This window comes from Zootoca vivipara, chromosome 12, assembly GCF_963506605.1.
Source record: "Zootoca vivipara chromosome 12, rZooViv1.1, whole genome shotgun sequence".
In the NCBI taxonomy this organism is placed as follows: domain Eukaryota; kingdom Metazoa; phylum Chordata; class Lepidosauria; order Squamata; family Lacertidae; genus Zootoca; species Zootoca vivipara.
In genome coordinates this window covers 10,310,327-10,333,807 of record NC_083287.1, presented here as the reverse complement: position 1 = coordinate 10,333,807, position 23,481 = coordinate 10,310,327, and the positions used below count along the sequence as shown (strand labels likewise).

General features: G+C 42.7%; 2 protein-coding genes across 2 annotated transcripts in view; both read right to left on the bottom strand.

Annotated features, from left to right (window-relative positions):
• The window catches only part of GLB1 (galactosidase beta 1), a 38,994-nt gene extending 16,314 nt beyond the window's left edge, over nt 1–22,680 (bottom strand). Inside the window, exons 1-11 of the mRNA XM_035128920.2 lie at nt 22,549–22,680; nt 15,249–15,418; nt 13,242–13,392; nt 11,164–11,224; nt 10,488–10,582; nt 7,396–7,576; nt 5,954–6,012; nt 3,058–3,179; nt 2,935–2,975; nt 2,105–2,217; nt 354–428 (exon numbers count right to left, since the gene is read on the bottom strand). Coding sequence (XP_034984811.1) covers nt 354–428; nt 2,105–2,217; nt 2,935–2,975; nt 3,058–3,179; nt 5,954–6,012; nt 7,396–7,576; nt 10,488–10,582; nt 11,164–11,224; nt 13,242–13,392; nt 15,249–15,418; nt 22,549–22,599 — 1,119 coding nt within the window. The 5' untranslated portion in view covers nt 22,600–22,680. The remainder of the gene's footprint in view (nt 1–353; nt 429–2,104; nt 2,218–2,934; nt 2,976–3,057; nt 3,180–5,953; nt 6,013–7,395; nt 7,577–10,487; nt 10,583–11,163; nt 11,225–13,241; nt 13,393–15,248; nt 15,419–22,548) is intronic.
• TMPPE (transmembrane protein with metallophosphoesterase domain) lies at nt 15,427–22,674 on the bottom strand. The gene is made up of 2 exons (XM_035128921.2): nt 22,549–22,674; nt 15,427–18,984 (listed from the first exon to the last, which is right to left on the bottom strand). The coding sequence occupies exon 2, from the start codon at nt 18,847–18,849 to the stop codon at nt 17,521–17,523; it is 1,329 nt and encodes a 442-aa protein (XP_034984812.1). The 5' UTR covers nt 18,850–18,984; nt 22,549–22,674; the 3' UTR covers nt 15,427–17,520.
• Nucleotides 22,681–23,481: the final 801 nt, after the last annotated feature.

Sequence of the window (23,481 nt, the reverse complement as noted above, 5' to 3'; positions counted from 1 at the left end):
TTTCTGAGCTCAAAATCAAACCCACAACTTAGAGGTGTGCTTATTTATTTATTTTTGCTCTACCACATTTACAAAATTGCTGAGGAAGTTTTTAAGGTTTGATGTTTTTATGTGTTTGGCGTTTTAATTTGTTGGAAGCCGCCCAGAGTGGCTGGAGCGACCCAGTCAGATGGGCGACATATAAATACTAAATTATTATTATTATTATTATTATTATTATTATTATTATTATTATTATTATATTATAAATGGGTATTTTAGCCTTTGGCAAAAAATTGTCCTTAATAAACACAAGGCAGAAGCACCCATCCTAGCCACATTAATCAACTATACAATATACAATATCCACCTACCTTTTTCAGTGGAACTTCTCCATAGGCAAACTTGGGGGTCGATGGAGGAATAGGGCCCTGTGGTATTGTCTTGTACTAAAACAAGAACAAGCAATTAAAAAAAGAAAAAAGCAGGCTTTGTGATTTAAAGAACCAGCTGCCTCTTTCCACAGGCACATGCATCATGTCATTGAAGAGACACTGATTTAAAGCTCTTGCACAAATGCTCCGAGGGCTTTTTTTTGTTTGTAGGGTTGGCGATTTGAATTTTTCACCAGTTTCTGCTTCTAGCACAGTTAAATGGCTGGGGAGCAAACCTTTGGGAAGTCCGCTCACCTTCCCCGGGGGGCAGTGTTGCATCCAGGTCCTCACAGTGATGCCCCCCTCACGCCAACCCCCAGCTGTGTCATGCCCCCCACCAGCCAATCAGTACTGGCAGGGGGTGTGGCTGCGGGAGATTTAAACCGAGGGGCTTCCCTCTTTCGTCTCCTTGCCGGACTTTTTCCCCTGTTTGCTTTCGGTTTTCCTCTGCTTCGTTTTGTTTCTAGTTTTCTTTAGGACTCAGAAGAATTTGCTTTTGTTTGCTGCGGCCGATCTGCCCTGCTCAACGTGGGAAAAGCCAAATAGCTGGGAAGCAGTGGTCCCTCAGCTGAGAAGTGGTGGGTGCCCACCTGCAGTTGTTTAGAAGCACAACTGGCTACAGTTGTCCTGCACAACTCCACTGAAAGAAATGGGAGCACTAGAAAAGAACTCTCCAGTAGACTGCCTTTATTGTCTGTATGAGCACCAGGCAGCAACACTTGCTCTACGTGGCATTAAAACCTACATGGAATAGATAACATACGGCTTCTCAGGACAGTCCTCTTGCACACCAAGCCACAAAGGAGTAGGTAAAGTTATGGACTGTGGGGTGTATTGAGTTTGGCAAGGGTACTCAACCCAGTCCACACAAAATCACATACAGAAAGGGGATGGTGGCCATGTATGGTCCATCTATACCTCTCCCTGATCTTATGGGCTGGTTTTTAAGACACCACCTGTGGGAATGCATGCTGAGCAAGATGGTTGTCCTTGAAAACCCAATCCCAAAACTATAAAACCGACAACAGATAACAAGCGTTGTGAAGAGATACATGGACTGTACACTAATGAAGATCTGGGCAGCTAAGAATCAAATGGAAAACAATTACAGAGGGGGAATTATTAGGTGTTTATATGCACTTATGGAGGGAAAATAAAGTTTTATTTCAGAAATAATAATTAATGATAATTAATGAACTACTGTGGATTAAAACATGGAGGAGTAATCCTCACTTGATAATATTGGAAATGTTAACTAAGGTACGAGCAGGAATTAATTAACAAATGGATAGCTGATAGATAAGGACAAAGGAAAAAAAGGAATGTGAAGTAAAAATAACTGTGAAATTTAAGCAGCAATAAGGGTTCATTGTGGGCACATCTAAGGGGGTGGGGAGTTGGGGTTTTTTTGAAAAAAATTAAATTAAGTTTGCTCAATTTGTTATGGATTTGCCAAAAACTTGGAAAATCAATAAAAAATAATTGGTAAAATTAGACTATGTTCCTAGGGCTCTACTTTCCTTAACTCTCAGATGCGTAATCAAATCTGGGAATTCCTGCTCCACTGAATCTGGACGCCACAGAGTTCAAAAACATCAAGCAGCAGCCATCATTTCCAGTCCTTGTGACACAATGGAAGCCAAGGCTAATGCAGGAAAAGATACTCTATTGATGCTTTAGGAGAAACTCACCATGGCAATGACTTCCCTAATAGCAAAGTACTTCTCCGTGAGATCTCCGGCTTCACTCAGCGGGGCGTCATAATCATAGCTAGTAGGCTGTGCTGCATAAGGCATGTTGGCTCCTGCAGGGAGGGAAATGAACACAGGAGGAAGTAGAATAATAATGTTATTGTTTATATGCTGTTCATCTGATTGGGTTGCCCCAGCCACTCTGGGCAGCTCCCAACAATACATTTGCTCTTCTCAAAACTATCCCACAGAAGGACTGTTTTTCTCAAGCCCCAACATCTGTATTGCCTAATAAAAAAGATGTGCAGATTTAGGGACATCAGCTGCATTCCTACATTTCAAAGTTGTCACCTTCCAACAGTGGACAGTGCTGACTTTTCCAGTATGGAAAGACTAAACTATGACCCAAGTATTCAGAGGCTGAATGTAAATCTGAAGGACCTCTTTCTCCCAAGTCACTGTCATAAATTAAGCTCTGAGTACCTGGCAATAAATACAGCCGTCTAACTTGTCTGGCTGTTCCTCTGTTTTATCTGACCCATAGTGTATTACTAAAAGTAGGCCATAAGACTATGATGACCCACCATGTGGGAAGACCTCCTTCAACCACTTTTGCATATAATACTTCCTTGCTCCCTCTGTTTCAAGGAACCAAGAAAAGTAGGTCCTGTTTTGCCTTCTGAGTTAGTATCCTCGAACCCTTTTTCTTTATTCCAAAGAAAATAATCCAGTACTGTACTTGAGATAACCCAAAACAGCTTAATAAAATAAAAAACAGCTATTATTATTATAAAAAAAGTGCTCGCACACAAGTAACACACACTTCTTACCATTCCAGTAACCAAAATTAGTTCCTCCTATAAACATATACCTGAAAAGAGAGGCAAATAGGCAGTCAAAAATGCTGTACTAAAAACCCAAGCTCTCATTTAAATAGATGTTGGTGAACTTACATGTTAACATTGGCCCCATGTGCCAGAATTTCACTAAGAGTCTTAGCTACAATTGATGGTGATATAACGGTGTGACGGTGGCCCCAATGATCCAACCAGCCAGTGTAGAACTCAGAATTGACCTGAAAGAAGAAATAAAACAATGGAAGAAGAGATCTAAGCAGCAGTGTGTCGGCGATCAAAGGTTTTATTTTTTTTACCACGTTCAAGCCACTCAGCAGAAAGAGAAGCTTTTGTACGTGTTTTCCAGATCAACATCTTTGAGCGAATCCAACTCAGGGTACAGTGGGGGGGGGGAGTATTTGATCCCCTGCTAAATTTGCCCGTTTGCCCTCTGACGAAGAAATGACCAGTCCATAATTTTAATGGTAGGTTTATTGTAGCTGTGAGAGACAGAATAACAACAGGAAAAACCCCAGAAACCCAGAAGACAAAAGTCAAGAGATTGATGTGCATTATAATTATATACCGCCTCATATACAATCAAAGAAAATTTTATCAAGATGTTCCATAGGTGGTACTTAACACCAGTTAAGTTGGCAAAGATATATAAATTGAAATCCAACCTTTGTCGGAGATGTGGCAAAGAAACAGGAACAACAGTACATATGTGGTGGAGGTGTGAGGAAATTAAAAAATTCTGAACAGAAGAATTAAAGATGATGTTGGAAATATCAATAATTAAAAAAACCAGAGATATATCTCCTTGGATTGATAGGGGAAGAGATAGCATCGGGGGGGGGGGGGAGAATCTTCTTATATGCAAGCACAGCAGCTAGAGTAGTGGTTGCGGCTAAATGGAAATCACAAACTCCCACTTCAAGGGAGGAATGAATTTGTAAGTTAAATGAATACTTAGCTTTGGCAAAATTAACAGCTATTATAAGAAACCAATCGAATCAAAAAATTCAAAAGGAGTGGAAATGTTTTGATGAATATATGGGGAAATAGTGCTCAAAAAAAAAGATACGCTACATATCACTGTACATAAAATAGATTCTGCCAATGTAGGTATAAAGTTCATGTTAGAATCATAGAATTGTAAATAGCAAATGCAGGCAATACTAACATCATCATCATTATTATTATTATTATTAATAATAATAATAATAATAATATACTGCCCTATACCAGGAGCTCTCAGGGCGGTTCACAGAAAAGATTCAACATAAAAACCACAATATAAATAATCAAAATAAACAACCCAATAACACCCCCCCCCAAAAATAGCCACATTATAAAAGGGCATAGGGTGTCATTCAGATCAACCAAAGGCCTGGTTAAAAAGTAACATTTTTGCCTGGTGCCACCTGGGAGGACATTCCACAGATGAGGAGCCACTGCAGAGAAGGCTTGTTCTCATGTCGCCACCCTCCAGACCTCTCGAGGAGGAGGCACACAAAGAAGGGCCTCAGAAGATGATCTCAGGGTCCAGATAGGTTCATATGGAAGAGGCGGTCCTTGAACTTTATGCCTCATAGGATGTCGTATGTGACTGATGGTCTCTGCCCCACCCCACTCAAGTCACCATTCCGCATCAGCACCAACCTCCTGTCCATTACTTTGCATGTGACTTGAGATTGTGAACCTTGGTGCTACAGTAAAAGAGAAAGTAGATCCCTGAAGCCTGAAGACTAGTTCACTCCTATATATTGCTTTATCCAAACCAGGGTTTCCCAAACTTGGGTCTGCAGCTGTTTTTGGACTACAGTTCTCATCATCTCTGACCACTGGGTCCTGCTAGCTAGGGATGATGGGAGTTGCAGTCCAAAAACAGCTGGAGACCAAAGTTTGGGAAAACCTGACCCAAAACAATAGCAGCCTAGGCACAGAACTGTGCTTGGCTTAAGGTCACCTAGTGATCTTCATGGCTGAGCAAGCATTTGAACCTGGGTTTCCCAGGCCCAAGTCACATACTACATTGGCTCTAGATGGTCATCTGAAGCAGTCATCCCTGTGTTGATCCCAAACTCTGACCACGGCTATTCCTTCCACTCTGCCTATGTCTGCAGCATCTCACGGGATCGTGCAGAATCTGAATATTAGCCAGCTCTTTTTTGTGACAAGGAGATGAAGGAATTCAACTTCAGCTTTCTCAGACTACTTGAACCAGTTGCCCAATTGCCCAACATTTGGACCAAAGGGACCCAAGATTCCCTCAAGCTGACGATACAAAAGAATCCCATGCATTAAGCATTGTGTTTGTTTGTTTGTTTGTTTGTTTGTAGTGCCATTCTTCCTCACCCACCATAAACTTTCCCCAACTACATATGCTGAACTCCCTCGGTTAACTATCCCTGCTGCCTTGTATTTTGTCCGTAACAAGTTCTTTGGGGGCATTTGAAAGAATAACAAAACACTTAAATATGTCTATGCATCTGGTATACCTTACAGTACAGACTCTGCACCTGTGGCCAGAATGTACCTGACTCTATGGACCACATGATTCTGGAATGCCCTCTTTTTAACATCTTAAGTGATGATCCCTCGATGTCCTCTTTGTGGCTCTGGGCCCCCTCCAATAAACACCCCATGACCCAGTTTCTGCTGAGCGATGACTCTCCTGCACTTACCAGAGTTATGGTGCGATTCTTGACTAGAATTTTTGAAGTTAAATCTGGGGCAGTTGGGCCTACACAACAGTGACCGCTGAGGACTCACGATCCCTTTCCTCTCTCCCCTTTTCATTGTATGTCTCAGAATTATATTTTGTATAGATGGTTTATATGATTTTTATTGCTATATATATGCCAATAAAGGTGTTGTGTTGAATTGAACCTTACGGTACTTCAATTCAACCCATGACTGCTAACATCTTACTACAACCGCCTTTGTATTGTTATGCACTCATATCAGGAGTATTGTATGAACATAAGGGGAAGGGTTGAAATCATACCAAGGGGCCATTAGGTTCAGTGTGTCTCTGAGTTAAGAATGACGCTGTGACATTAGCACCTGCAAATAAATGAAGAAAAGAGAGTGTCAAAACTGATTCCTATGCTGCCGTTTCTCTGCTACTACAGGCCTCATCTGTAATGCACCCTGCAGCTGCCCCTGTTTAAATGGAAAAGCGTGCCTTTCTTAATGCAGAACCAACAATATTTTTCTAGAAAAAGAGGTGCCAGAACTCACCATTAATAGCTGCCTTGTTCTCTTATAATGGCAATGGCGCCCACCTGAGAAGTGCCAGAACTCAGTTCCGGCAAGTTCCGGCTGGAAAAAAAGCCCTGCGCACAACATATCTACACAAAGTCGTACATGCGGTCAACAAAGAAGCATTTTACATTTTACATTCTACACACACTGGAGAATTGCAAAAGGGAAACTAGAGTCCATCAATTATGACAGGAAACTTTGTAAAGAAAACTATGGACAGAATCTAGGTGCAAGAAGAATGAGAGGGAAGCCTGGCTATAACTATATTATTTAAAGCAAATTAAAGAAGTAGAGAAGGCTGGGAAACTATGTTAACCTAAAAAAGAACCTTGCACAATTGAAAACAACACAGACATATTTGAGGTGACTTGCTGAATAGAACACAAAAAGCACACTCATTCATAACAGGGGCATTCATTTGGGTATCTAGCCATAGGTTTATCAAGCATGGGACCTAAACAACCCTCACAAGATAAAGCTCAATGCAAAGAAACCCCCCAGAATGACACCATGTGAATAAACAGACTAGGATTATACTGGTGAAAGGCATACTATAATAATTTAACTCTGCATATTACACTGGTAGAAGACGTTTTCAAAATTCCCCAGTGTCAGAACCTCTCTCTAGAGAAACCCAAACAGCAGGACCAGCACGTCTTGCCAAAGTTGATAAACTGAATAAATAAAAGGGGGCAGGGGGCAGAGATATTAAAAATATTTAGGAAAAGCAATCCTAAAATGGAGAAACTACCATACCTGTCGTATTTTTTAATAATAATAATAATAATAATAATAATAATAATGTGCACCGATTCAAATGTGTGCAGGTGTGGACTACTTTGGTCTAATTCCAATGAAGGAAAAGCAGATGGACATCTAAATGGTGCTCAAATGTGCATTTCCCCATTATTTTCCTGATAGAAATACCACTCTTTGGGAGAAGTAGGATTGTTGTGTACAAATTCCCCATCAACTGCACAACCTAAATTTTCAGCACGCCAGTAACTGAATCCCACTAGCCTCAGTAGCTTATTACGTTCCTATAAAAATGAAATATATATACCAGTATATATCTGCCCAAATCTCTGCATCTTTACTTGGGAATCAATTCCACCGTACTTGCAAGTAAATTTCCCACAATCTTGCCTCCAGTTAGTTGCGCTGCCCAAGACAGCAACCAACCTGGTCCAAAATCCACCGTGGAATAAAGGCCTTGAAGAGTCCCACATCTCAGGTAAGACTTGTTTGCGCCATCTGTGGTGAACAACACCACCTCATCCCCCAGGTGCTGACGGAAAAGACTCTGCAGGTAACGAAGGTAATCAAAATCGCAGGCAAAGTAGCTTCCGTATTCATTTTCAACCTAAACAAAGCATACATATAAAATTAGTAAGAAAAAAAGCTGGCAACCGTCAACTACCGTGGAACTTAACCAACAAGTGGAAAGGTTATCATGTGTAGAAAAACAACAGAAGTTCAAATAATCATATTAAAAAAAACTAAAATAAGATCATATTTCCACAAATAAAACCTCTCCTGCAGGTCTTTTTGGGAATTCTGGGGGAACATTTTTCCAAAGTAACACAGTATTTATTATGATTTTCCCAATACATGCTAACCGCCTTAAATACCCTCTTTTCATAGGAAACAAAAAATCTTGACTTAAATCCATGCGAGCAGCTTAAAATACTATTCAATAACATTGCTTTTTAATACTAATTTATAGTGATCTCCTTATCAGACTTCTGCCTTGCAAGCAATTTGTGCCACTCACATAATAGTGGACGCAGAAAGATGTCTAGCAGTAGCAATTATATCTGGAGTAATTTTCAGTTTGATTTATTTTCTTAAAGTCCTGTATTGAATTATCAGAGCAGATGCCATATTTGATTGTGATACAAAATACTGCATTCCATTAATGTGGAGCCATTTTAGAAGAAAAGTAAAAAGCTTATTCGATACAGTGGTACCTCAGTTTATGAACACAATTGGTTCCGGAAGTCTGTTCATAAACTGAAGTGTTCATAAACTGAAGCGAACTTTCCCATTGAAAGTAATGGAAAGTGAATTAATCCGTTCCAGATGGGTCCGTGGCGTTCGTAAACCAAAAATTCGTAAACCGAGGTGTTCATAAACCGAGGTTCCACTGTACTAGTAAATGAAGCTTGTATTTTGTAAGAAGGCTCCAAGCTACAGCAGGATGTGTTCTTTAAACCCTACTGTGCAAACCTATGCATGCCAATGATATTTACGTTTGAGAAAATGGGTATACAGTATAGGATTGTAGCCTTGGTTGGCCTGAAGGGTGTGAAGACGCAATGGACTCTCATAACCAAACACTCCACATTCTGCTAGGCTCAATATGTGCTGGAGTGATGGCCTCTGTGGTGAGGAAAACTTCGTGTCTCAAGTTTTGACTATTAGATGTAAAAACGCTCCATTTTTTAAGGCTTTCCTAGTAATCAGTGAAACGTAGGCTGCTGTTAGAGCAAGTTTCAACTTCCTGGGTAGCCTGGAAGCAGCTTAACCACATTCTGAGGCCTCCATTTTGAGGTTGAGAAGAGAGGTAGAAATACTCCCTCTTCTGTCTTTTTTACTCACCATAGATTAGGTGTATGTTAATTTAGGGCTCAAACACACTGCGAAGTATCCTAACTACCTAGATGCCACTATGCGCAAGTGAGCCATTTGTTCAATGAGATCTAAACATATATGAATGAAATAAATTGTAGGAATGAGGCGGTGTGGCCCACATTCTCAAGAGGACTGTTTTTTTGCGTGTTTTTTTAAATTTAAAAATAGTTTATTTACTAGAGAAAATATATTTCTCATAATCTTAAAAACCATAAAATAACACATTGTGTGGTCCAATCTTATTAAAAGGAGCACATTATATCTGCAACAATCTGAAAGGTTAAAATGTATACTTCAAGTATTCCAAACTGTGTTACCCACCCCAAACACTACTCCCCTATGGGCCTCGCTACCTGTGTGTTCAATAAAATCGCCCCATACTGTATAGAAGTTATCGTTTTTCTTTTGGCCTCTTGCTACCCGCAGTTTCCATGTTAGCTTTTCCAACAAAGCTGTCCGCCAGACTGCTTCAAACCACTTATCCATGGCCAACAGTTGTAATGTTTTCCATGTACTGGCTATGGTTGTTCTCGCCACGGTCAATAAATAAGATCTTTATTCCTAATTCTTGGCAAGTCCTGCCTGTACAAATTAAGCAATGGCAGTCCTGGGGACATAGGTACTCTCTCAAGAGGACTGGTGTAAATGTTCCATCTCCTGCATGCCTAACCTGTGGTCCTCCAGATGTTTCTAGATTCCAACTCCCATCAGTCCCAGCAAGCATGGCCAATGGATAAGGAGCTACAGTCCAGCATCATCTGAAGAGCCACAGGTTAACCACCCAGATCTGGTCAGTAAGAGCAGCTTTTGCAGGTGCTACACAACCATCAGTCTTGTCCTTTATGCCTGAGATTTGCAGCAAGTCGTTTCTTGGAAATGAACGATTATGAAATTATATGGTTTCTGAATAACACCCCCCCCCAATCCCGCATCACTTGAATATATTATTCCACGCACATCCAACTCTATAGACACTGCAATTTACTCCCAGTGTAATAAAACTGGCAGTGGTCTACCCATTGCCATTGCCCATAGTTGTTGAACTTTTTAAAGGGAGGAGTAACCAGAGTTGTTGAGCTGTTTTGGGGGGGGGGTGAGGCGGACATGGGGGCAAGGCGCGTCATGATCACTCAGGAGCAACCGGGCGGTCTCTTCTTTTAGTCCCGCGATCAACATGGAGGACCGTAGCACTCTACCTGTCGATGGCAGTTGACCGGGTGGACATTGCTGTATTATTCTATCCTAAAATGAGTATACCATGAACAACCTTTCAAGTGGGAAAATGCTTTAAAATGATACATTTCCAAATAAATGCACTAACAGAATTCAGGTTTTGGGTTTTTTTCCCGTTTTCATGTACAGTCATACCTCGGGTTGCAAACACTACGGGTTGCGCTCCCTGCCGAGCCCGGAAATACCAGAACAGGTTATTTCCAAGTTTCAGCACTCGCGCATTCGCAGAAGCACAAAATGACGTCACACGCATGCGCAGAAGCACCAAATCACATCACACGCGTGCGCAGACTCTGCACTGCACGTTGTCAATGTGCCTCCCGCATGAATCACATTTGCAACCTGAGGTATGACTGTATATTATAGGAAATTCCATGCATGCATTTATTTCAATTTCATAATTTTACCTGCACCATAATTATTGGGCCCCCGTTCTGGTAAAGATGAACCTTCATCTTTGGTAGTAAGACCCCCATCCACCTTTCTACAGCTGCCAAGTAATCTGGAAAAATATAAAAGAGAGATTGCATACATCGGAAGCTATTAATGATTTTATGCAAAAGTTGTTTATATCCCTGTTGCTTAGTTCCTGAATAAAAAAATAAATAAAAATAAATAATCATTCAAATCCCTGGCATTGCTAACATTAAGGCCGCCATGTTTCTCTTTACTTCGGCTCTCTGCCGAACCAGAAACCTCCATGTTTTGATTAAAGTGTGGGCCAGAACTGAGTTACAGTCATGGTTTATATGCTCAAAAATGGGAGCAGCCCTTGCTTGTCTCTTAAACTCTTCACTGCTCCCCCAAAATGTGTTAAGAGCATTTTATGGGCTGATTCACACATTCAAGGTGTGTCTTTCATTTGCCATCTTCATGCCATCATTTCCAACTATCCCTGGATATAGGATAGAGAACTATAAGGTTACCTTTCTCTGCTTAATCCCATACCTAAGGTAAGCCATGAAATCACATGGGGGAGGGAGGATAGCAAGCGGTTCACAGGTATGAACTTCACATTTGACTTCCAGCAATGTCGTCTTAAGTACCGATAGTGAACACTGCGCATTTTCTTGAACTCATTACCTGCATCAGAAGATCTAAGGACGATGGTTTCTTTTTCTAATAGCCAGGCAGGTAGACCTCCCTAGAAAGGAAAAAAGAAAACTATAAAATATACTTGGAAAGCAAAACCATATAAAGATACTTGCCTCAGAAAATAGATGGATTTCCACCTGCTGGAAGCATCTACTATAATAGTCAGCCAGCAGGAATAGTATTATTTGTTCATTGAAGGCATTTTTATACTCCTCAATTATTCAGATTTCTAAGTGGTGTACATTTTTTTTGTCATCAGAGTTCCTATACGTATATACTGTATATAATTTATGATTTTCACATTTATACATTTCAATAATTTTACAGTCATTTTAACATTTCAAAACTTGACTTCCTCCCCCCTCTTTCTGTGGTTCCTTAAATTTATTTTTACCATTTCCTGCATATCCAAATTAACTCTGTGGAGTACATTAAGACAATCCACAGAAAGTGGGACAATAAAGCAGTATTTTCTTTTTATCATAAAACCAAACATTATTTTAAAATGCCTGCGGGGAAAAGGAAGCATTAGCCATACATCTGAAGTGCAGGAAGGAAGCAACCTTTCTAAACTCAGTTGGGAGGGGTTCCACAAGCTTGGGGTTACTATGCTGAATTCACAGTCCTGGTCTACTACCTAACAATGCAGGTCTATGGGCTGTGTGGCCTGACCTAGTGCTCAGAGCACTAAAATCAACCCTAAAATCAACATGAAGCCATGGCTCTGTCCCCAGCAGAGTTGTGCTACAGCACCTTTGTCAAAATGGACAGTGGCCTCTTCAAAGGATTTTGAGGGCCATCCGAATGGCTCCACACCCCCAGAGGTGGCACAGCACGACACTTTGAGAAGGTTGAAATCAGGGCCAGCACACACACAAAGCAGGCTGAGGCTGCCACCTTGGGCAGCAAAAGCCTAAGAGGCACCTCCGCCACCGTCGAAGTGGTGCCAGCTTTCACCAATATGTCGCCAAAATCTTGCAAGGTCTCATGAGATCTTGCAGTGGACCTGCTGCTGCCACTTTGTGGGCACTGCCATGCAACCAATGTAAGGAAGGCTTCAGTTGGGCAGCCCCTTCCCTGTTTGGTGCTAAGTGGGTCTTAAGAACCTATCAGGGGCAAGTAAAGCAGAACGGCCTGCCTCTGTCCCCTTTGACATTACCAAGATCACATCCTTTAAAATCTGCCAAATAGGGCTGGGCGAGATATTTTAATTTATCTTCCAAAACTGGTCTGAAATCCATATCATGATATTGATTTCATAGTTTTTGACCCAGCAATATATTGCAAATCATGATGGGTGTTAGGGCTTGGTGATATATTAATTTATCTTCCAAAACTGGTTTGAAGTCCATATCATTATATTGGTTTCATAATTTTTGACCTGGCAATGTACTGCAAATCATGGGGTGTGTGTGTGTGTGTGTGTGTGTGTGTGTGTGTGCTATGCAAAAATCACAATGTGGGGAAAACCGTGAAGCCAGCCAATGCCTCTACATAGCTCCATCCTTATTTCAGACATTGTGATATATTGGAGCATTGCAATGTTTAGCTGGTGATATATCATGATTGGTGATAGGGTCACGTTATGTCAACCAGCCTAAAAACAGGAAAAATCCTAGCACCCAAACTCATACAAGCAACTATTGGGGAACAACACTGATTCCACTATTGACTTAAAACCACTATATTTAAAAGGGGCTTTTCTTTATTCTCTTCTTTTTGTCGGACTCCAGCATGGCCAAGGAACTGAACCATGATTATAGTTGAAAGAGCAGGTGGGGTTGGACCAGTTTTGGGATGGAAACAAGCAGACAAGCTGCATTTAGGACCAAACAGTATTCCATCTCCATCATCTTGTAAAAATCAGTCACACGTGAAAACCAAGAGCGCTTCCAGACTGTCACTATTCTTGGGTGGGATTGGGAAACCTTGCGCAGCAAACCTGCAACACAACTGCTTCTGTAAAAGATCAGACTTTTTGCAATACACTGGAAAGCATGGGATAACACATCCTCTCGTGCAATGCCCTCTGGCCTCTCCACCAACAAATGAGGATAAATATTTACCATGTCCCATTCTGCACATATATATGGCCCAGCTCTCAGGATGACGAGCAAGCCCATCTCATCGGCAAGCTTCAGGAAATTCTCAAGGTCTCTATCACCAGCGAAGTTGTAAACTCCTGGCTCAGCTTCGTGAAAGTTCCACGGGACATACCTGCAAATACCACATACGCCTCTTACTTCAGAATAACAAAAATGACACAAGCAGCAATATAATTGCACCCGAAGGAATTACGCCTAACAGCCAAGTGGAATATGAAGTGCAGATGTTCCTTTTCTGAATGCATGAGCAGGCCTCCACACCAGAGGGTTCAGAGTTGGGTGGGGAATCATGCAAAGACTTTCCTTCATGCTAAAAGCATGCCTCTCCCTCTTAATTGTGCACCATGCTTGTGTGCTTTGATTTGTGCTTATGTGCACAGAACTGCACACAGTACTTTTTCCTCTGCTTGTGGCTCTTTGGAACCAAGCTAAAGGATTTGTTTTTCAGAAGATTTTAAACATAACTCGGGAGAAAGTTCTCTAACATGAGCGAACCTGCTTGTACGGTTGCCATTCATTTGACAAGGCTCACACAGGAGAACCTTTCAGTATAGACCAGGGGTCAGCAAACTTTTTCAGCAGGGGGCTGGTCCACTGTCCCTCAGACCTTGTGGGGGGCTGGACTATATTTTGGGGGGGGGGGACAAACAAATTCCTGTGCCCCACAAATAACCCAGAGATGCATTTAAAATAAAAGGATACTTTCTACTCATGTAAAAACACGCTGATTCCTGGACTGTCTGCAGGTTGGATTTAGAAGGCGATTGGGCCGGATCCGGCTCCCGGGCCTTAGTTTGCCTACCCATGGTATAGACTGTGCTTTTCTCATGCATGATGAAGCGATTGTGCTGCTGGCTTCTTCCGACAAGCATTTCAGCATGCCAGAGCTCACGCATCTAGCTCTCTCTAGTGACTCTATCTTAGAATCACACTTCAGGAGCCTAAATTGACAGGAATATTGCAGTTTGAGAGATGCAAAAGCAACAAAGCTTTCACAGAAGAGCATAACACTAAAAAAAGGCTTGTCATTATATCTGCTGTAAATAAGAATGCTGTTACTGAGGAGCAGGTCATGGAGAAGGTAACAAAACAAAATCTGTCACCAAGGAAGGGTGATGGGGCATAGAATTCAGGGTCACACGAACACCAGTATTGTTTCTTTTTGATGCAGCAAGTTTCTAGTTGTTGAAGGTGCAAAAATAGCCTGGAGAACAAATGGGCAAAGCTTGGTAAAATCTTGATAGATGGCATAGACCAGGCACCCCCAAACTCGGCCCTCCAGCTGCTTTGGGACTACAACTCCCATCATCCCTAGCTAACAGGACCAGTGGTCAGGGATGGTGGGAACTGTAGTCCCAAGACAGCTGGAGGGCAGAGTTTGGGGATACCTGGCATACACTTTCCCCATGACTAGAAGAAGTAAAAAAAAAAAGAAGTAGAATCATCAAGTGCATCCAACTTTTCTAAATTTGCAGTTTATGCAAGTTGCAGAAAGCAAGCAACTTTTACCCCGGAGAAGCGTTTTCACACACTTTAAAGCACAGCATACTGTTCTGCTTCCCCCCCCCCCCCCCGAAGAAGCAAGCAGGCAGAAATGCATGACTGCGTCAATACCTCTTGAACTGCCACAGCACAAGGAAGGCAGAAGCTATAAGCTGGATGCACATACAGTATCTGCTCATTTTAGGTAGCAGTACCTTGCTCTGGAATAAATGGAAGTCAAGAGTCAATAACTGCATTGCACCACTTTCAGAATGTGCTCCTGGCTACCTTTTTAGTTGGGAAATGTGCAACATCTCTCCTGAACTGGACTGCAGCCAATTCTTCTCCAACAATTATAATCAGTTTCCTATATTGCCACACCTTCTGGCTCTTTGCCAAGAAAGTCAATACATAACTCGTGGCCGTATTTTCAGAGGATGCCTCACCCATTTTAATGGTTGCCTGAGAACCACTCTTGCTACCTACGTTTGAATGGCATCAAGACCTGCCATTTTCATCTTCAAGAGGCGGTCTTTCCAGTAGTACCGGGGGACGCGGGAGTAATGGAAGCTGCCCGAGATGTAACGGAATGGTTTCCCATCCTTGAGGAAGCAGTTGTGGGCATAATCGATCCCAAAGCTTCTCTGGGATGTGACCTGTGAAGATACGTTAGGTGGACAGGAACTTTAGCTTTCAGGAAAGAACAGAAGTTTATTTTTATTTTTTATCACAAGCAGAGACATGGCCCTTCCATGCCAGGAGAGGGAGGCACACTTTCCTCAAACCAACATTTCCCCTCCTCCAGTCTAGTTTACTGTAATGCAAAATAGTACCAGCATTGTAACAATTCAGAACTGACCACCACACATACAAGACCCAAAACGCACCTCTGTGCTGATCAAACGTTACCAAAATTACTATTTTAACCTTTACAGCAGGTGTGGGGAACCTGCAGCCCAGCCCTGCAAGCTGGGACTGATGGGAGCTGTGAGTCCAATAATATCTAGGGGGTACAGGTTAGCCAACCCTGTGCTAAGGAATATTTAATATAACCCTGCCCTGGCATCATTATTTCTGCCAAATCATTCACTTCATTTTGATTATCTGTACCAGCACTGAAATATTCAATCCTAAAAGAAAAACCTATAAACCAATTATCTCTACAAAATCAACATTTCTTTTTTTTCCTTAAAGAATTACATTGCTACCTTCCGTTTTTTTCTTTCAACCCTCTTATTTTAATATTTTTCTTTCATAACCCTATTCTATAGGTGCATGCCTTTAGGTCTATATTAGCCGTCCTCTCTCTCCCAACCCTGATCTTCTTCTATCTTGATCTCTTGCTCTTCACATCCTCTTGCTCTTTGCATCCAACCAACCTTAAAAGCTCTGCCCTCGCTGCCCAGTTTAGCTTGAACCCATTTCTCAGAACACCTGCCTGATGCCACCTCTCATGGTTTAAAAGCCAACTTTTCTATGAAATCTTTGGAACAACCCCCTGGTTCCCATGCCCTACAGGTAGCTAAGCGTAAACATAACTGAAATAAAATAAAAAAATTCCTTCAGTAGCACCTTAAAGACCAACTAAGTTTTTATTTTGGTATGAGCTTTCGTGTGCATGCACACTTCTTCAGGAAGGAGGAAGGAGACAGGGCTCTGGCAGCATAGGAGAGCCCCTGCTGCACGTGGGACAGGAAGAGAGAGAGGGGGAAGAGGGGGAGAAGGAAAACATAGAAAGGATACCCTTTTTCCCTCCGGTTCCGGAATTACGCAGGAGGAAATGCGGGAGGAGATTTGGGGTGCCCCGACTCTTATGTTGGAAGAAAACGCAGGAAGCGCCATTCCAGGGTTCTGGGTCAGACTGAGAACATGTATCCTGTACAGCTCTAGCACGGTAAATAGCCTGCACTTAATAAAAGCATGAAAAGGCAAAGGTCTGGAGAGTCGTTACTCTAGAGTAGTCGCAACGCACATCCTGTGACAGTAACCCTGTTGGACTGTTAACAACTGCAATTAGTGCTACAGGAAAAAGCAAGGGATAGTAAGCAGGTGACCAAAAATAGCTTTAGCATATGTAATTTTTAGTTTCAGTTTAGTTGGATGTATGTTGCAGGGGAAGAGACTCCTGCTTGTAGTCGGGGCTAGACTTTTAATTTGTATACCACTTTCCACAAAAGGAGATTGTGTTCAGAGTAGGTCACAATAAACAAAGCAGAAGCAGCAATACACAACACACCAAAAGCCACAACAATGAGTATGTTTTAATTTAATTTATTCTTTTTAATGCATTTCAACAATTTCAATGGCAATTCACAGATCAAAACATAACATTTCAGCAAAGGAATCAATGCAAGAACTCTGGATAAATATGAAAGTGCCACCATACAAAAAGCAGAAAATAATGGGAATTTTCAAAAATGCAATATACTGGTTTGACAACTTATCTCACAACCTTGTTGTTTCACTGACTCTTACCTGCGGCAATGTTACACACCCCGAACGTTTTCATTAAAGTTTCAAGAGAGTTTCAAAGGTAGCATCCCCAAAAGCTATTACATTTTGTACTTCATCTTATTCATTATTCTTTACTACTGTAATTTATATACCACTTTAATTTCAAAACAGGGCTTGGTAACAGAAGTAATAGAAGATTCCAAAGCTTGCAGGTCTAACCACCTGCTCATCAGTATTCCAGAGAAATTGTGGCATCTTATGAACAAGAAGATGCACTGCACAAGCCCAAGAGAAATAAATTATTTCATACTGATGAGTGAGAACGCAGAATTATCTCTGTTATTTCTGCTCTACTTCCCAGTCTCATTGGCATTCCATAATACAAAGTCCCAGGGCTAACATACACAAAGGTGTTTTGTCCGACCTTGTACAAGCCAACAAAGAATGGATTCAAGAAATAGGCAGCAATATTCAGAGGAAATATCTGCCCTCCGTGAGTATGCCCAGACAAGATCAAATTTATATCTGGCCGAGCTTGGAGAGCCCATTTAGCAGCAAGTGGCTGGTGGGCAAGAAGAATGATGGCATGATCTGTGCCACAGTCTGCGAGAGCCTTATTTAAATCCATCCCATGGCCAGGGTAATGCATTGCCTTAGCCTCGATATCGTCTACCCCTGCCAGACAAAACCAGTCGGCGCTCCTACCCTTAGGGGACGCAATTTTGATGTTCTCATTATGCAGAGGGCGGATGTTTAGTGATTTCAGCACTTCAAACCAACTGTTGACATCAGAGGTATAGTACTCATGGTTGCCTGTGACAAAATAAGTTCCCAGTGGGGAGTTAAGCATGCCAAGAGGTTTCGCAGCATGCCCAAGGCCTTTCACGTCAGAATCAGTCAAGTCACCCACAATCACCGTGATGTCCGGTTTCAAAGTCCTAACCATTTTTATAACCATTTCTAGTTTGGTCTTGCCAACGGTTGGCCCCAGGTGTATATCTGAAAGCAAGACCACCTTCAATTGGTCCATAGACGGTGGCAGTTTGTGAAGAGGAATCGCTACTGACTTCACGGCAGGAGGTTGGGAAGCATTGAGGAGTCCCAGGACAGTCAACACAACTGTCAACACAACCGCTAGAGCTGGCTTTATTGCCAGTTTGCAATTTTTACTGACACTGCCCATCTTTGCTTGTCTTTGGAACAAGAGCTTATAAGCTTGTTCCAAGGAGCCTAGGGCGAAGAGGCAGAAAATAAGGAGGATGTACCCTCCGAGGCAGGTATGAGCAGCTAAAGAAAAGAAATACGGTTCCTCGGCCACAAGCAGCAGAGCCGTAAAAAAGCTCGAGTGTGCCAAAATCAGGAACATTAACACAGCTGTTTTCCATAAGGTGAAACAGGACAACATGGCAGTTGGTAATCTGTAGAACACGGTCACAAGTCTTCTCCATATGTGAAGCGATCCTATGAGCATCAGGGCATTAACAAATAGTAACATCTGAAGTCTGACCAGCCACCTCAAACTCTTCTCCTCAATCCTTTCAGCCAAAAATGTTCGAGATGCTATCATGGAGAAGAAGACAACTCCAGCAACTGCTGCAGCCTTAGTTTCAAGTGACAACTGTTTGAAGATCATCTTTACTCTTGGATGGTCCTAGATTCTTCCTTGTTCTCCTACAATATTTTCCAGTAGACAACAATGTAGCTCTGGAGGGATTTCTTGGTTTGAAACCCAGTAATACCGTCAGCTCTGGATAATAAAGAACATTCCCTAGTGTGGAAACCAGGAAAAAGCAACCAATCATATACAGCAATTGTGACACTACATTTTATGATTTAAAAAACCTATCTCGAAAATATTTTCAAAACACGTTGAATTAGAAGTACAGTGGAACCTCAGTTGTTGAGTGTCTTGGAAGCCAAACGATTCGGAACACGAATGCCTAAAACCCAGAAGTGAATGCTTCCATTTTTGAACACGCCTCGGAAGTCGAACGGCTTCCGAGGTGCATTTCTCCATTTTCTCAATGGAATTGCCGACCGCTCATTCTGCCTTGGTTGTCGAACATTTTGGAAGGCGAACAATTTTCTGGAACAGATTACGTTCGACAACTGAGGTACCACTGTATATGCAGCAGCAGAACTCTGAACTTCCGAAAGTGTAACCGTCCAATTCAAAAACCTCTACATTTATGTCCACAGAGTATTCTTACTTTGTAAATTATAGGCATCAGTTGTACAACCAGTTTCCACAAGAATTAGAAACAATCCTTCTCTGAACCAATTCAACTACAGCAAGCATCCCCAAACTTCGGCCCTCCAGATGTTTTGGACTATAATTCCCATCTTCCCCAACCACTGGTCCTGTTAGCTAGGGATCATGGGAGTTGTAGGCCAAAACATCTGGAGGGCCGCAGTTTGGGGATGCCTGAACTACACATAGCAGTTCATAAGTAGTGCTCCCACCCTCAAAGTTTACTCAGCTTTCGGAAATATTGTCTCATTTTGTGGGTTCAGCACCACAAACCAATACAGATGCAATGGATGCTCTAGGAATGCAGCTCATATTGCCCTGGTTAGCAGTGGCACCAAAATGATACATCACAACTGGGTGAGGCGAGAAAGGAAAGGGGTGATTGCTATACAGCAGGGGTCCCCAGACTTACCGGCGTTTGGGCTGGTTCCCACCGCGCCGATCGTGCGGTGGGCCAGAGGACGGGGGAGCGCGCGCCTGTGCGGGCCAGCGGGCGGGGGAGTTACTGGCGCGGCGGCGCGCTTCCAGGGTGGAAAAAGCGCCGAAAATCCGTTGTGCGCATGCGTATGGGCCTCCCCCGACCCGGAAGTGCCCCAGAAATGACCTCTTCCGGGTCGGGAGAGGCCCATACGCATGCGCACAAAGGATTTTCGGCGCTTTTTTCCCGACCCGGAAGAGCGCTGCCGCGCTGCGCGCCGTAAGAGCGGGCGGCGGGCGGCGGGGGTCGTTGCGGGCCGGATTGGCAGGCCAATTGGGCCGCATCCGGCCCCCGGGCCATATTTTGGGGCCCCTGCTATACAGGGTGCCGAGTCAATTCCTGTTCCTGCATGATGTTTTTGTCTCACAGCAGCTGCAGCATCAGCAAACACAATCCCAACTGGCACAAACTCAGAAAACTTTAAAAAAGTCATGAACCCATCAGTCACACAAACACAAATGTTATGTTATCCACCCTGGCCAGTATAATCTTGACAAAATCTTGCAATTGTGAACTTTTTTGTGGTCTCAATTGTGGCGCATGGTCCAAGACTTGTCAATGCCTGAGGTGGAACTTCCCCTGCCGCCCCCATGATGGAAGGGGGCATGAGGCTCTGCAAGCCCCTCTCCATCTCCTCAAGCCTTGCCTTCCCACCAGGCTGTGCCGGGGGGGGGGGGGACGGACTTCAGAAAGCACTGCTCTTTAAGGAGAAGTACTTTCCTAAGTTCCTTTCCGGCCCAGTGGCAAAGCTGGGCAGGAGAACACAGTGCCACTCTTCCAGTGCTGAAGCCTCCCTTACCTGGGCTGCTTCTGCAGTGGCAGACACTCAATGTGCTCATGTGAGCGCCGCCTCTTCCATTTCTGCTACCTGAGGCAGCTGCCTCATCTAGTGTTGTGGATGGGCCGGCTCTGAACAAGAAGACTGCTACACTTACAATTAGGCAATATAGCAGACAAGAGTATGCTTGTCATTCACAAGTTCAGATCTTTGACACGGTTGTAGCCATTGTGATTCCATTATTCTCAACGAGGATGCTTTGTAAGCTATTGTTTCCCATGCGTAGTGCTTTGGGGACCTTAACGTTGTTTGTTAGTTTCTGTTTTGCCCAAACATGCCAATGGTTTTTTTGGATTGTCCAAAATTATACTTTCCATAGTAGCAAAGCTCATGAAAGCAAGATAATGTATAACATTCACTTGTACTAACAAAGCGGCAACTCCTGTTCCTAAAACTAATGTAGGGGAAAATTATGCTGTGGTTGCGTCCATGTAAACTGGCTAGAAATAACAATGTGCAACAACACTGAATACTATTAAGAGTCAAAGTTTGCTGCTATTAAAAACTACAAGACTCCCTGATTGTTTATTCTAATCACTGAGACCAACACCTAATAGCCTCTAGCAAAATGGTTACATAATAAGGATTAAAAGATGCATACTGTATGTAAAGTAGCAGCTGAACAGGTATCTCGTTTCCTTTTATGTTACCTCTAATTAGCTGCATTATTACAGTATTTAAAGATTTCAACACAGTAGATAAATCCAATAGATAATAAAATAAATTGCACCAAAGAATCAGGGAGGACTACACAAGTACAGAAGAATAAAACAAAATTCAATATTTAAAAAAGTGGAAGTTACAGATTTTAACCAACAATTAAACATACAAAAACATCACAGAATCTATTGCAGACATGCAATTATAGAAAGGAAAAGCCATGTGACAATTCTAAAAGGTAGCTTCTAAATTAGCCATAGTTCCAATATAGGAAGCTTGGGGGGGGGAGCAGCTTAAAGAAGGGGCACTTCCTAGCAAGGTGTTTGGAACTACCGTTGTTCTGTCTGTTGAGACTGCCCTGCTAGACCTCTGGATTAGTAAAGCACATGGGGAATTGACAACCCCTGTGTGGTTTTGTGGATCCATCAGTCCTGCTGCAAAAACGTGACATTTGCCAGGGAAAAAACCACCCCGCCACTTATTACATGAAGCTCAAGGGTCCCAGAGCTTCTCTCCCAGACTGCCATACAATGCTATACTGGCTAGTATCGATTTATTTCACTTAAAATGCAACAGGAAGTATTTAGATTTGTCACCTCCTTCCCTAAGCTCACTCGTTGCTCTTTCCGTTCCTTTGCTAGAGACAGGGGAGTAAATTAGTTTTATAGAGCACTCTGGGAGTTCAGCAACAGAGAAAAAGCAGTAGGAGCAATTCGTGTTGTAACGCTGTTTGGGCGCTCACGGGCTCAATCTTGTATGGATCTCTGGGCTAGGCGAAGATAGGGTGTTTTCACTTCCTCAATCAGAATTCTGCTCAAAACCGTATGCACTCCTCGCAGGTCCATCTGCTAAGGCTCAGTTCCCTCCTGTTCCTCACACACCCGACCCAGCCCTCATTGTACAGGAGACCCACCTGCATTCAGAGAAGGCGGTGCATGGGATTGAATTGCACTGCGTTCACCATAGCAGCAGACCCACAACCCTCCACTGCTCCGGGGATCCCAGTGCGGAAATGTAAAGAGTGCCATTCTCCTGTACAAGAAAAAACCAAGGCTACGATCGGGGGAATGGGGAGGGTGATATAGCAACAACAATATGAACTTACGGGCGATCCAAATCCCGCATGCAGAAGCTGCAGCAAGAGCAGAGGAAACATTCCTACAACAACAACAACAGCAAAACCAAAACCAAATGATGGGAAAAGGAAGGTCGTTCCAACTTCAGCCCTCCGACCGCCTGACTTTGGAGTCAGCTGACTGGAGCTTCCGCCTCGGGTTCCCCCAGCCAGCCAATTGCAATGCGAAGAAGAAAAAAAGGAAAGAAGAGAGGAACTTTCTCCTTCTCCGAAAATGGAAGGGAGGAGGGAAAAAAGGAGTTCAGAAAAAGAAGGCAACGCTGGTTTTCAAACCATTTGCCAGCTTCGTTATTTTCCTTCATCATGTCGATGCTGCCTTTTTAGACCGTAAATCACCCAAAAGGCTTTTGCAATAAAATACCAATGCAATGAAAGGGGGGGGACCCACATTTTTATTTTGCAACTGAAAGCAGTAAAATTCCTGCATTGCTTTTGTGTGTGTGTAAAATTGTAAAACATCAGACGTTAAAAAAATCCTGATAAAGGGCTGCCTTCAGATATCTTCTAAAAGTCTGATGGGAGGGTGTTCCACCGGGAGGGTGCCACTGCCACCGCTGAGAAGACAGGCATGTCCAAAATCCATTTCGGGGGCCTAATCCGGCCCACCGGTTGGTTGATTCCGGCCCCTGTGGCAGTTTATTCCCTGGGGTAAAATCCTAAAAAACCCTCAACAACTTCAATCCTTAAATCCCAACAGGAGAAGAATGGCAGTGTTATAACAGCAGATTAAGTTGGACTATGACAAAATGGCAAAAATGACCTGGAAGGATCAGAAATCAGGAAGATCAAAAATTTAATAAAGAATGGGGGAGAATTTATCATTCATCTTAAAAGCAATTGTAAACAGCTAAAACCATTAGTAGGATTGGAATAACCCTTGTCATAGCTGCCAAGTTTTCCCCT

Excerpts from the sequence above, each read along its gene's own strand:
- TMPPE (XM_035128921.2), bottom strand. The coding sequence starts at position 18,849 with ATGATCTTCAAACAGTTGTCACTTGAAACTAAGGCTGCAGCAGTTGCT.